The 15,203-nt window shown below is 41.9% G+C and overlaps 1 protein-coding gene across 1 annotated transcript in view; it reads left to right on the top strand.

Moving 5' to 3' along the window:
- Window positions 1-8,461, top strand: part of LOC121577094 (cGMP-inhibited 3',5'-cyclic phosphodiesterase A-like) — a 245,804-nt gene extending 237,343 nt beyond the window's left edge. The window contains exons 14-15 of the mRNA XM_041890866.2: window positions 7,953-8,015; window positions 8,132-8,461. Coding sequence (XP_041746800.2) covers window positions 7,953-8,015; window positions 8,132-8,137 — 69 coding nt within the window. The 3' untranslated portion in view covers window positions 8,138-8,461. The remainder of the gene's footprint in view (window positions 1-7,952; window positions 8,016-8,131) is intronic.
- The last annotated feature ends 6,742 nt before the right edge of the window (window positions 8,462-15,203 follow it).

Raw genomic sequence — 15,203 nt, 5'->3', positions numbered from 1 at the left:
TGAAACATTTGTAATCAGGCCTTCATGGTTGAATTACTGCAAAGAAACCACTACTAAAGGACACCAATAAGAAGAAGAAGAGACTTGTTTGGGCCAAGAACCATGATCAATGGATATTAGACCGGTGGAAATCTGTCCTTTCTTCTGATGAGATTTTTTGGTTCCAACCGCCGTGTCTTTGTGAGACGCAGAGTAGTTGAACGGATGATCTCTGCATGTGTGGTTCCCACAGTGAAGCATTGAAGAGGAGGTGTGATGGTGTGGGGGTGCTTTGCTGGTGACAGTGTCTGTGATTTATTTAGAATTCAAGGAACACTTAACCAGCATGGCTAACACAGCATTCTGCAGCGATACGCCATCCCTTCTGGTTTGCGCTTAGTGGGACTATCATTTGTTTTTCCACAGGACAATGACCAAACACACATCCAGGCCTCCACAATCACCCGACCTCAACCCAATTGAGATGGTTTGGGATGAGTTGGACCGCAGAGTGAAGGAAAAGCAGCCAACAAGTGCTCAGCATATGTGGGAACTCCTTCCAGACTGTTGGAAAAGCATTCCAGGTGAAGCTGGTTGAGAGAATGCCAAGAGTGTGCAAAGCTGTCATCAAGGAAAAGGGTGGCTACTTTGAAGAATCTAAAATCTAAAATATATTTTCATTTGTTTAACACTTTTGTGGTTACTACATGATTCCATATGTGTTATTTCATAGTGTTGATGTCTTCACTATTATTCTACAATGTAGAACATATTAAAAATAAAGAAAAACCCTTGAATGAGTAGGTGTGTCCAAACGTTTGACTGGTATTGTGTGTCGCTTATGCCTGGAGCCAGTCCTGCTGGTGAGGGTTTGTAAGAATCGAACCAATGGTCCATGGCCACCACTGAAAGACAGATTTGTCACCACAGATGTAGAAGCACAGTCTGTCATGGTGCTTGACTGAATCAAAAAATATGTAATTTGGAGCTCATAATGACTTCTGATATACTGTGCTTTCAGCAACATATTGTGCTCTTCAGTGACTGACACTGAACAACTCAGTCCAAATCATTGCCCCCACCCACCCACACACCCACCCACACACCCACACACACACAGACAGACACCTCAACTAGTGTAAGAAGCCAGACTGAGCCAAACCTCATTCAGGTGAGTGGAGGAAAACAGTCTGTACTCCAGAAGCCTGGCAACAGTGTGGACCTTCAATGACAATGACCCCGATGTTGGATAGGATGCAATATGGTGATGATGATGTTCTTGGGGTGCCAGGCAACTGGCTCTCCCATTCAGGTGGAGGAGCAACACTGACTCACTGATTACACAGAAAGACAGACAGACACACAGACATGTTGAGAGCCAAACGACAACCTTGGATCCACTGTGTGAGGGTGGGTGTTTATTTTATTTACTTGTATTTATTCAGGGGAACCCATTGAGACCATGCTCTCATTCACAATGGTGCCCTGAGGACAACAATACAATGAATTCAAAATGATAAATTAAAATAAAATAAACTACAAATTACAGAATCAACACTACAGCTTCAAACACCACCAATACAATTATTTACATTCAATCCAAACAGTTGCAATTGTCATTCAACATTAAAGTCCTAAACTGCCCTAGAGGCACCAGAGAGTCAAGATGTAGGGAGTTTTTATAGACTATTTCAAAAAATGTGGGGCACTAAAACTAAAGGTGGATTTACCTACATCGGTGCGTACTAATGGAACCTCGAGACCCTGTGAAACAGGTTTGGTGTCTCATAGTTTTGTATTTTAACAGTGAAGTGAGCTAGGTCGGAAGCTTTTGTTGCAGAGCTTTGTAAACAAAAAGGGAGTAATGAAGTGATCTACGGGACTTTAATGAGGACCAGCCAACCTTTTTATACAGAATGCAGTGATGGATATTAAAACTGTCACTTGTGATAAAGCGAAGGGCGCTATGTTAGACGACATCGAAAGGTTTATGAGTAGTGGCTGCTGCATTCCGATAAATGGTGTCACCATAGTCAAGAACTGGCAGGAAAGTTGACTGTACAATCTTCTTCCTGCTGTTTAGGGAGCGCCATTATGCATTTCTATAAAATAAGCGTACTTTAAATCTCAGCTTCTTAACTAGCTCATCCGTTTTTTAAACGTCAAATTATTGTCAATCCAAAAGCACAGATATTTATAGGCGAGAACCTGCTCGATGAAAAAAACATCCAATGCATAAATGTGTAAGCTATCTGAAATATTTATATGAGAATTAGAAAAAAGTATACATTTAGTTTTTCCCGCATTAAGTACCAATTTTAAATCAGCAAGGGCTTTCTGCAAGGCAACAAAATCAGATTGCAGCTCCAACATAGCCTAGTCAGCAGGAGAGGCAATAGCGTACATAACTGTGTCATCGCCATACAGATGAATGCTGCAGGTTTTTGCAAATAGACTACTATTATTTATACAGTGCATTCGGAAAGTATTCAGACCCCTTTACTTTTTCCACATTTTGTTGCGTAACAGCCTTATTGTAAAATGGATTAAATAGTTTTTTTCCCTTATCAATCTACACACAATACCCCATAATGACAAACGAAAAACTGGTTTTTAGACATTTTTGCAAATGTAAAAATAAATAATACAATAATAAAATATCACATTTACATAAGTATTCAGAACCTTTCCTCAGTACTTAATTGAAGCACCTTTGGCAGCGATTACAGCCTCGAGTCTTCTTGGGTATGACACTACAAGCTTGGCACATCTGTATTTGGAGAGTTTCTCCCATTCTTCTCTGCAGATCCTCTCAAGCTCTGTCAGGTTGGATGGGGACCGTCGGCGCACAGCTATTTTCAAGTCTCTCCAGAGATGTTCAATTGGGTTCAAGTCCAGGCTCTGGCTGGGCCACTCAAGGACATTCAGAGACTTGTCCTGAAGCCACTCCTGCGTTGTCTTGGCTGTGTGCTTAGGGTCGTTGTTCTGTTGGAAGGTGAACCTTCACCCAAGTCTGAGGTCCTTCAACGCTGCAGACATTTTTTGATATCCTTCCCCAGATCTGTGCCTCGACACAATCCTGTCTCTGAGCTCTACGGACAATTCCTTCAACCTCATGGCTTGGTTTTTGCTCTGACATGCACTGTCAACTGTGGGACCTTATATAGACAGGTGTGTGCCTTTCCAAATCATGTCCAATCAATTTAGAATAAGGCTGTAATATAACAAAATGTGGAAAAAGGGAAGGGGTCTGAATATTTTCTGAATGCACTGTATAAATAATAATTAGGACAGGTCCCAAAATCGACCCCTGTGGGAGACTAGTAATAGTGAGTAATATATCTTGACACCATCAGAAAGCACACATTGTGTCCTGTCTGACAGATAGTTCCCAAACCACTTGCAAGACACCTGGTCGAGGCCTATTTCAGACAACCTTTGAATGAGTAGGGGATAGTCGACAGCAGCTACTCTTCCTGGGGTACAAACATATTAAGCACTTGCATTACATATAAAACAAAATATAAAACAGTACATCATACAACATTATTACACTGCCTATCTACAATACAAAATGTTTAATACCACCATACAACAATATGTAAGTCGCTCTGGATAAGAGCGTCTGCTAAATGACAAAATATATTTATATATATATATATATATATATATATATATATCAGTGAGGGAAAAAAGTATTTGATCCCCTGCTGATTTTGTATGTTTGCCCACTGACAAAGACATGATCAGTCTATAATTTTAATGGTAGGTTTATTTGAACAGTGAGAGACAGAATAACAACAACAAAATCCATAAAAACGCATGTATTTGACCCCTCTGTAAAACATGACTTAGTACTTGGTGGCAAAACCCTTGTTGGCAATCACAGAGGTCAGAGGTTTCTTGTAGTTGGCCACCAGGTTTGCACACATCTCAGGAGGAATTTTGTTCAACTCCCCTTTGCAGATCTTCTCCAAGTCATTAAGGTTTCGAGGCTGACGTTTGGCAACTCGAACCTTCAGCTCCCTCCACAGATGTTCTATGGGATTAAGGTCGGAGACTGGCTAGGTCACTCCAGGATCTTAATGTGCCTCTTCTTGAGCCACTCATTTGTTGCCTTGGCCGTGTGTTTTGGGTCATTGTCATGCTGGAATACCCATCCACGACCCATTTTCAATGCCCTGGCTGAGGGAAGGAGATTCTCACCCAAGATTTGACGGTACATGGCCCCGTCCATCGTCCCTTTGATGAGGTGAAGTTGTCCTGTCCCCTTAGCAGAAAAACACCCCCAAAGCATAATGTTTCCACCTCCATGTTTGACGGTGGGGATGGTGTTCTTGGGGTCATAGGCAGCATTCCTCCTCCTCCAAACACGGCGAGTTGAGGTGATGCCAAAGAGCTCCATTTTGGTCTCATCTGACCACAACACTTTCATCCAGTTCTCCTCTGAATCATTCAGATGTTCATTGGCAAACTTCAGACGGCCCTGTATCTGTGTGTTTTTGAGCAGGGGGACCTTGCGGGCGCTGTAGGATTTCAGTCCTTCACGGCGTAGTGTGTTACCAATTGTTTTCTTGGTGACTATGGTCCCAGCTGCCTTGAAATCATTGACAAGATCCTCCCGTGTAGTTCTGCGCTGATTCCTCACCGTTCTCATGATCATTGCAACTCCACGAGGTGAGATCTTGCATGGAGCCCCAGGCTGAGGGAGATTGACAGTTATTTTGTGTTTCTTCCATTTGCGAATAATCGCACCAACTGTTGTCACCTTCTCACCAAGCTGCTTGGCTATGGTCTTGTAGCCCATTCCAGCCTTGTGTAGGTCTACAATCTTGACCCTAACATCCTTGGAGAGCTCTTTGGTCTTGGCCATGGTGGAGAGTTTGGAATCTGATTGATTGATTGCTTCTGTGGACAGGTGTCTTTTATACAGGAAAAAAACTGAGATTAGGAGCACTCCCTTTAAGAGTGTGTTCCTAATCTCAGCGCCTTACCTGTATAAAAGACACCTGGGAGCCAGAAATATTTCTGATTGAGAGGGGGTCAAATACTTATTTCCTTTATTAAAATGCAAATAAATTTATAACATTTTTTAAATGCATTTTTCTGGATTGTTTTGTTGTTATTCTGTCTCTCACTGTTCAAATAAACCTACCATTACAATTATAGACTGATCATGTCTTTGTCAGTGGGCAAAGGTACAAAATCAGCAGGGGATCAAATTCTTTTTTCCCTCACTGTATATATATATATATAATGTGTCTATACCCCTCTTCACAGTCCCCGGTGTTCCATAAGGTGTATTTTTACCAGTTTTTTAAAATCTGATTCTACTGCTTGCATCAGTTACCTGATGTGGAATAGAGTTCCATGTAGTCATGGCTCTATGTAGTACTGTGCGCCTCCCATAGTCTGTTCTGGACTTGGGGACTGTGAAGAGACCTCTGGTGGCATGTCTTGTGGGGTGTGCATGGGTTTCTGAGCTGTGTAATAGTAGTTTAAACAGATAGCTCGGTACATTCAGCTTGTCAACACCTCTTACAAAAACAAGCAGTGATGAAGTCAATCTCTCTTCCACTCTGAGCCAGGAGAGACTGACATGCATGTCATTAATGTTTGCTCTCCGTGTACTTTTAAGGGCCTGCCTTGATCTGAGCCAACTGCAATTTTCCCAAGTCCCTCTTTGTGGCACCTGACCACACTACTGAACAGTAGTCTAGGTGCGACAAAACTAGTGCCTGTAGGACCTGCCTTGTTGATAGTGTTGTTAAGAAGGCAGAGCAGCGCTTAATTATGGACATACTTCTCCCCATCTTTGCTACTGTTGTATCAATATGCTTTGACCATGACAGTCTACAATCCAGCGTTACTCCAAGCAGTTTAGTTTCCTCAACTTGCTCAATTTCCACATGATTCATTACGAGATGTAGTTGAGCTTTAGGGTTTAGTGAATGATTTGACCCAAATACAATGCTTTTAGTTTTGGAAATGTTCAGGACTAACTTATTTCTTGCCACCTATTCCGAAACTAACTGCAACTCTTTTTAAGTGTTGCAGTGATTTCAGTTGCTGTAGTAGCTGACGTGTATAGTGTTGAGTCATCTGCATGCATAGACACACTGGCTTTACTCAAAGCCAGTGGCATGTCGTTAGTAAAGATGGAAAAAAGCAAGGGGCCAAGACAACTGCCCTGGGGAATTCCTGATTCTACCTGGATTATGTTTGAGAGGCTTCCATTAAAGAACACCTTCTGTGTTCTGTTAGACAAGTAACTCTTTATCCACATTATATTGAAGTCTAACAAATCATAATTTTCTCTCAGCCAATCATCAGTCATTTATGTAAGTGCTGTACTTGTTGAATGTCCTTCTCTATAAGCATGCTGAAAGTTTGTTGTCAATTTGTTTACAGTAAAATAGCATTGTATCTTGTCAAACACATTTTTTTCCAATAGTATACTAAGGGTTGATAACAGGCTAATTGGTCGGCTATTTGAGCCAGTAAAGGGGGCTTTACTATTCTTAGGTAGCGGAATGACTTTTGATTCCCTCCAAGCCTGGGGGCACACACATTCTAGTAGGCTTAAATTGAAAATATGGCAAATAGGAGTGGCAATATCGTCCGTTATTATCCTCAGCAATTTTCCATCCAAGTTGTCAGACCTCGGTGGCTTGTCATTGTTAATAGACAACAATCATTTTTTCACCTCTTCCACACTCACTTTACGGAATTCAAAATTACAATGCTTGTCTTTCATAATTTGGTTCTTAGGCAAATGATTACTGCACACAATAGCTGTAGGATCAGCAGAGGCATTCAGGGCAGTTAGAGGGACATACATTAGGGGTAGAAGCTGTTCAGGAGTCTTATGGCTTGGGGGTAGAAGCTGTTAAGAAGCCTTTTGGACCTAGACTTGGCGCTCCGGTACTGCTTGCCATGTGGTAGCAGAGAGAACAGTCGATGACTAGGGTGGCTGGAGTCTTTGACCATTTTTAGGGCCTTCCTCTGACACCGCCTGGTATATAGGTCCTGGATGGCAGGAAGCTTGGCCCCAGTGATGTACTGGGCAGTACGCACTACCCTCTGTAGTGCCTTGCAGTCGGAGGCCGAGCAGTTGCCATACCAGGCAGTGATGCAACCAGTCAGGATGCTCTCGATGGTGCAGCTGTAGAATTGGAAAGGATTATTTTGACAGTGTTTCAGTCTGCCGTGAATCATCATAATGCATACACCGGTAAGAGTCTACAGTTAAAATGCCAAGATAGCTACATGTACATACGTTATTGTCTCAACTGTATCAAAAAGTAGTTTTCATTGCTAGCTATTGTTAGTTATATAGCTAGCTAGCTAGACAGTTGAATACAGGTACCGTTATAGCTTGCTTCATCCTGCAATGAGCAATTGTTTACAGATGGCTCATTGTGGGACGGAGCAACGTTAAGTCAGCTAGCTGAGCTGGCCAGTTTCATTCTGCTGTTAATGTTGATTGCTGATGTGCTAAGCCATGCATGACATGATGATAATATTTTTCATGTTTGCCAGTTTGTCATGCTTAGCTAGCTAGCTACCGAAAATAGCCACTGTGGTGTGAATGCTAATCGATTAGCAAGCTAATCAAACCCCATGTTACGTTATAGGGACACATGCTAAGTTGACTAACTAGCTAGCCACGATGAAATTATAGCTAAATAGCTAGCTAGCTATTGGATTATAGATTTTGAGGTCGTTTTTCTTTGCATGTTCAACTAGCTGGCTAGCTAGATGAATACCATTTACATCTAGCCAGCTGGTAATTATGAAAATAAATGTTTGCTAAATCTAGCTAGTTATCTTGTGTCTGCATTGCCATTGTTGGGCTGGAAGCAGGTTAAGTGTGCACAGGGCATTTTAGTACAGCTGTAGCAGTCAACAGGCAATAACAAGCTATAGGACAGTAACTCATTCATGTTTTAACCTATATTTTTATCTTTCAGCATAAACCTGTTCTCCGCCACCAGTACAAGGAAATTATTGAGGATAAACAAGCAACACTTCAGGTATTTTGTCTTTGTACTTTGAGTTTATTGCTTGGACTTGGGGGTCAATTAATGTTATTACTGGTATGCAAGGTTTTAATTTCTTGTCTATTTATGTCTGGTTTCCTCCTTTACAGCTTTAATTGTCTGGAGCCTGGTGTTGTTGTGGCGAAGGAACTTTCACTCAGATGGAACCAGGTTTCAGCTGCTGTGCAATATTGACATCCCTTCCTCCCAGAGATGTGAAAGCATCCCCCGGACTGGACACAACCTTGCAAACATATAATTTAAAAAAAGATCAGGACTTTTGCAATGGAGCAGGGCATAAATATTCTCTCAGGCTAGATATCATAACATGACCTGAACCAAAGTTACTTAAAGGATCTTATGATATAGGCCTATGTCTAGATATTGTTTTTACCTAAGCATTTATGTGTTTTACATTTTTCCTAATTGTAGGCTACTACCTTTAGCACTTGAAGTTAATAAAGTATGTTATTATTGAAATATTTATTTGTATTTCAAGCACTACCTCACAGCCACATTCACGTGTTCCAATGTGAATTCTTTAAGAGATGGGTGGGTCTAAGGCTTTAGAGGGTGTGAACGATGCTAAATGGGCATAAACAAAGAACAGCACTGTAGCTGTTCAATGTGAAAGGTTTATTATACAACAATAGGCAATTTAATGCTGTAAATGGTTTGCCTAATGCAGTAACTTGGTGAGATAATGTTCAGAGAATACATTTTGGCAATTTGGTGAAAGTATTCCTTTTCTAAATATAGGTCTCCCAAGGATTAATGTAGAGCAAGTGTGAAAATCACAGCAAAATGTTTCAATGCCTTTTTCTCCTAAATTAGAACTTAATTTGATCAACTTTTAAAGTAACATTACTTCCCCATGTTTCATCCAACTACAGTGTATGATATGCCATTTTGAAGCTCTGAGTCTGTACTTTTATCCGATGTACAAAACAAAATGTCAAATTTTGGAACATAAGACTGAAAAGAGACGGTAGGCCACATTTACACATTTCAGATGTTCTGAGAATATGGCATTTATTTCTATTAGAAGCATCACTACCTGGGCCATGTTTCGGCAACAAATTAGGAATGTTACAGGTAGAAATGCAATGACGAGAGCTGATGTGATTCCTTATCAGAAACACATTGGTATACAGTTCCTTCAAAAAGTATTTCATACCGCTTGACTTATTTCACAGTTTGATGTGTTACAGCCTGAATTCAAAATTGATTAAAAAAACAATTTTTCACCCACCTACACACAATACCCCATAATGACAAAGTGAAAACATGTCTTTACAATTTTTAGCAAATGTATTGAAAATGAAAAAGTATTCACACCCCTGAGTCAATACATGTTAGAATCACCTTTCACAGTGATTACAACAGTGCATCTTAATGGGTAAGTCTCTAAGATCTTTGCACACCTGGATTGAACAATATTTGCACATTATTCTTTTTTTAATTCTTCAAGCTCTGTCAAGTTGGTCGTTGATCATTGCTAGACAGCCCTTTTCAAGTCTTGCCATATATTTTCAAGCAGATTTTAATCAAAACTGTAACTAAGCCACTCAGGAACATTTAATGTCATCTTGGTAAGCAGGTCCAGTGTATATTTCACCTTGTGTTTTAGGTTATTGTCTTGCTGTTTTTTAATTTTTATTGTTATTATATTTTTTAGGGGGTAGATCAGCTTTAATATTACAGATAGATTGTAACTTCCATCAATGTAATTGTCTGCATCACTTCCAATCTCCCATGTGTTTTTTTTTTCTCGCATATACAGTGGGGAGAACAAGTATTTGATACACTGCCGATTTTGCAGGTTTTCCTACTTACAAAGCATGTAGAGGTCTGTAATCTTTATCATAAGTACACTTCAACTGTGAGAGACGGAATCTAAAACAAAAATCCAGAAAATCACATTGTATGATTTTTAAGTAATTATTTTGTGTCAAGGTGTGCTGTATGTGGAAGGTGCGGGAATCAGGCGCAGGACGCAGAAGCTTCGTACAACAGTCTTTAGTGATCAAAATACGAGCAAAGGTGCCCGGAGACGAGCGATACACACACATGCGTAAACAAACAGGAAAATATATAAGCGCACACAAAGTGCGAAAACCTCTCCTAACACACAAGGAGGAAAAACAAAACCGACACGACGACAGGACGCTCAATAACACACAACACATGACTAACAAAACGACAACTTTTAGGACACATAATCAACGCTAACTAACCACAGGTGTACAACAATCAGACAAAAGCAAACTAACATAGAAACATACAACGGTGGCAGCTAGTACTCCGGGGACGATGACCGCCGAAACCTGCCCGAGCAAGGAGGAGGAGCAGCCTCGGCAGATTCCGTGACAATTTGCATTTTATTGCATGACATAAGTATTTGATCACCTACCAACCAGTAAGTATTCCGGCTCTCACAGACGTGTTAGTTTTTCTTTAAGAAGCCCTCCTGTTCTCCACTCATTACCTGTATTAACTGCACCTGTTTGAACTCGTCACCTGTATAAAAGACACCTGTCCACACACTCAATCAAACAGACTCCAACCTCTCCACAATGGCCAAGACCAGAGAGCTGTGTAAGGACATCAGGGATAACATTGTGGACCTGCACAAGGCTGGGATGGGCTACAGGACAATAGGCAAGCAGCTTGGTGAGATGGCAACAACTGTTGGCGCAATTATTAGAAAATGGAAGAAGTTCAAGATGATGGTCAATCACCCTCGGTCTGGGGCTCCATGCAAGATCTCACCTCGTGGGGCATCAATGATCAGAAGGAAGGTGAGGGATCAGCCCAGGACTACACGGCAGGACCTGGTCAACGACCTGAAGAGAGCTGGGACCACAATCTCAAAGAAAACCATTAGTAACACACTACGCCGTCATGGATTAAAATCCTGCAGCGCACGCAAGATCCCCCTGCTCAAGCCAGCGCATGTCCAGGCCTGTCTGAAGTTTGCCAATGACCATCTGGATGATCCAGAGGAGGAATGGGAGAAGGTTATGTAGTCTGATGAGACAAAAATAGAGCTTTTTGGTCTAAACTCCACTCGCCGTGTTTGGAGGAAGAAGAAGGATGAGTACAACCCCAAGAACACCATCCCAACCGTGAAGCATGGAGGTGGAAACATCATTCTTTGGGGATGCTTTTCTGCAAAGGGGACAGGACGACTGCACCGTATTGAGGGGAGGATGGATGGGGCCATGTATCGCGAGATCTTGGCCAACAACCTCCTTCCCTTAGTAAGAGCATTGAAGATGGGTCGTAGCTGGGTCTTCCAGCATGACAACGACCCGAAACACACAGCCAGGGCAACTAAGGAGTGGTTCCGTAAGAAGCATCTCAAGGTCCTGGAGTGGCCTAGCCAGTCTCCAGACCTGAACCCAATAGAAAATCTTTGGAGGGAGCTGAAAGTCCGTATTGCCCAGCGACAGCCCCGAAACCTGAAGGATCTGGAGAAGGTCTGTATGGAGGAGTGGGCCAAAATCCCTGCTGCAGTGTGTGCAAACCTGGTCAAGACCTACAGGAAACGTATGATCTCTGTAATTGCAAACAAAGGTTTCTGTACCAAATATTAAGTTCTGATTTTCTGATGTATCAAATACTTATGTCATGCAATAAAATGTAAATTAATTACTTAAAAATCATACAATGTGATTTTCTCGATTTTTGTTTTAGATTCCGTCTCTCACAGTTGAAATGTACCTATGATAAAAATTACAGACCTCTACATGCTTTGTAAGTAGGAAAACCTGCAAAATTGGCAGTGTATCAAATACTTGTTCTCCCCACTGTATAGACATACACATACATATACATACACACATACATATCATTAAAAAATATATATTTCCCTTTATTTCTTTCCAACCCCACCACCCCTTCCCTAATTGGAGTAAACTAGTGAATAACAATGCTTAGGCCTCTACTTCCAGCTTATACATACTATATACACTTTATAGACACAGTCAATTTTACAATAATTATATTTTGTTTGTTTTTACTCCTGAACTTCCTCTACTCTCAACCTCTCGGATCATTTTCATGATGTCCATCTGGATTGCTTCTGTATGCCTTGTCTTGCTGAATGTTGAATTTGTCTCCCAGTGTCTGTTGGAAGGCAGACTGAACAAGGTTTTCCTCTAGGATTTTGCCTGTGCTTAGCTCTATTCCATTTATTTTTATCCTTAAAAACTCCCTATTCCTTGCCAATGACAAGCATACCCATAACATGATGCAGCCACCACCATGCTTGAAAATATGAAGAGTGGTACTCAGTTATGTGTTTTGTTGGATCTGCCCCAAACACAACGCTTTGTATTCAGGACATAAAGTTCAGTTTTTTACCACTTTTTTAGCAGTTTTACTTTAGTGCATGTTTTGGAATATTTGTATTCTGTACAGGCTTCCTTCTTTTCACTCCGCCATTTAGTTTAGTAGTGTGGAGTAACTACAATGTTGTTGATCCATCCTCAGTTTTCTCCTATCACAGCCATTAAACTCTGTAACTGTTTTAAAGTCACCATTGGCCTCATGGTGAAATCCCAGAGCGGTTTCCTTCCTCTCCGGCAACTGAGTTAGGAAAGTATTCAGACCCCTTGACTACATTACAGACGTATTCTAAATTGGATTAAATAACATTTTCCTCATCAATCTACACACAAAACCCCATAATTACAAAGTGAAAACAGCTTTTTAGAATTTTCTACAACTTGATTGGAGTGAACCTGTGGTCAATTCAATTGATTGGACATGATATGGAAAGGCACACACCTGTCTACAGTACCAGTCAAAAGTTTGGACACACCTACTCATTCCAGGGTTTTTCTTTATTTTTACTATTTTCTACATTGTAGAATAATAGTGAAGACATCAAAACTATGAAATAACACATATGGAATCATGTACATTTGTAACCAAAAAAGTGTTAATCAAATCAAAATATATTTTATATATATATATATGACATTCTTTCAAGTAGCCACCCTTTGCCTTGATGACAGCTTTGCACACTCTTGGCATTCTCTCAACCAGCTTCATGAGGTAGTCACCTGGAATACATTTCAATTAAAAGGTGTGCCTTTTTAAAAGTTAACAGTCTCCTGAGGGGGAATAGGCTTTGTCGTGCCCTCTTCACGACTGTCTTGGTGTGTTTGGACCATGATAGTTTGTTGGTGATGTGGACACCAAGGAACTTGAAGCTCTCAACCTGTTCAACTACAGCCCCGTCGATGAGAATGGGGGCGTGCTCAGTCCTTTTTTTTCCCTGTAGTCCACAATCATCTTCTTTGTCTTGATCACAATGAGGGAGAGGTTGTTATCCTGGCAGCACACGGCCAGGTCTCTGACCTCCTCCCTATAGGCTGTCTCATCGTTGTCGGTGATCAGGCCTACTACTGTTGTGTCGTCGGCAAACTTCATGATGGTGTTGGGGGAATAGGGAGTACAGGAGGGGACTGAGCACGCACCCCTGAGGGGCCCCCGTGTTGAGGATCAGCGTGGCAGTTGTGTTGTTACCTACCCTTACCACCTGGGGGCGGCCCGTCAGGAAGTCCAGGATCTAGTTGCAGATGGAGGTGTTTAGTCCTAGGGTCCTTAGCTTAGTGATGAGCTTTGAGGGCACAATGGTGTTGAACGCTGAGCTTTAGTCAATGAATAGCATTCTCACATAGGTGTTCCTCTTGTCCAGGTGGGAAAGGGCAGTGTGGAGTGCAATAGAGATTGCATCATCTGTGGATCTGTTGGGGCAGTATGCAAATTGGAGTTGGTCTAGGGTTTCTGGGATAATGGTGTTGATGTGAGCCATGACCAGCCTTTCAAAGCACTTCATGGCTACAGACGTGAGTGCTACGGGTCGGTAGTCATTTAGGCAGGTTATCTTAGTGTTCTTGGGCACAGGGACTATGGTGGTCTGCATGAAACATGTTGTTATTACAGACTCAGTCAGGGACATGTTGAAAATGTCAGTGAAGACACTTGCCAGTTGGTCAGCGCATGCTCGGAGTACACGTCCTGGTAATCCGTCTGAATGTTGACCTGCTTAAAAGTCTTACTCACATCGGTTACGGAGCGCGTGATCACATAGTCATCCGGAACAGCTGATGCTCTCATGCATGCTTCAGTGTTGCTTGCCTCGAAGCGAGCATAGAAGTGATTTAGCTCGTCTGGTAGGCTTGTGTCACAGGGCAGCTCGCAGTTGTGCTTCCCTTTGTATTCTGTAATAGTTTTCAAGCCTTGCCACATCCGACGAGCGTCAGAGCCGGTGCAGTACGATCCAATCTTAGTCCTGTATTGACTCTTTGCCTGTTTGATGGTTCATCAGAGGGCATAGCGGGATTTTTTATAAGCGTCCGGGTTAGAGTCCTGCTCCTTGAAAGCGGCAGCTCTACCCTTTAGCTCAGTGCGGATGTTGCCTGTAATCCATGACTTCTGGTTGGGGTATGTACGTACAGTCACTGTGTGGACGATGTCATCAATGCACTTATTGATGAAGCAAGTAACTGATGTGGTGTACTCCTCAATGCTATCGGAAGAATCCCGGAACATATTCCAGTCTTTGCTAGCAAAACGGTCCTGTAGCTTAGCATCTGCGTCATCTGACCACTTTTTTATTAACCGATGGCCAACCACGCTCTCACCAAGCTCTAAGAAACATATTGTCCTCAGAACGTGCTAGCTGGGAACTCCCCACTTGAGTTTTCCATTGAGGCGAAAAACAATCTGCTTTTTAACCAAACTGCTATTTCACTTCTCAATGATCATACAAGTACCGCACAAGCAGGCTACCTAGCTGTTCCACCTCTGGGCAGCCGAATGTTCTTGGCATCCGAGCGTGTATCGGGACCGGTAAGCAGAGTCTGACAATGGGCGAGTTCGTTTTGCATCGCCCGGTGCTCCAACATGTAAATAGCTCTGCATATAGCCTACCTCCCTTCTTGAAAAAATAACATGAAATCATGCTCATGCTTAATAGCCTACTGAGGCATGGAATGCAATAGTTTGAACATGATGACCATGTCTTTTGAGTACAACATGAAGTTTGTAGCGGAGTGAGTTAAGCTGTGTTAATAAATCTGGAAGAAGGGGGAAGCGGTTAATGGTAACAGTAGCAGAGATGGCAGCAGCTACTTTTAAAAAAGCCTGTACATGCGCAGAAATCAA

Source organism: Coregonus clupeaformis, chromosome 2 (genome assembly GCF_020615455.1).
Source record: "Coregonus clupeaformis isolate EN_2021a chromosome 2, ASM2061545v1, whole genome shotgun sequence".
In the NCBI taxonomy this organism is placed as follows: domain Eukaryota; kingdom Metazoa; phylum Chordata; class Actinopteri; order Salmoniformes; family Salmonidae; genus Coregonus; species Coregonus clupeaformis.
Note: the sequence above shows the minus strand (reverse complement) of the source record. Positions and strands in the feature narration are given on the sequence as shown.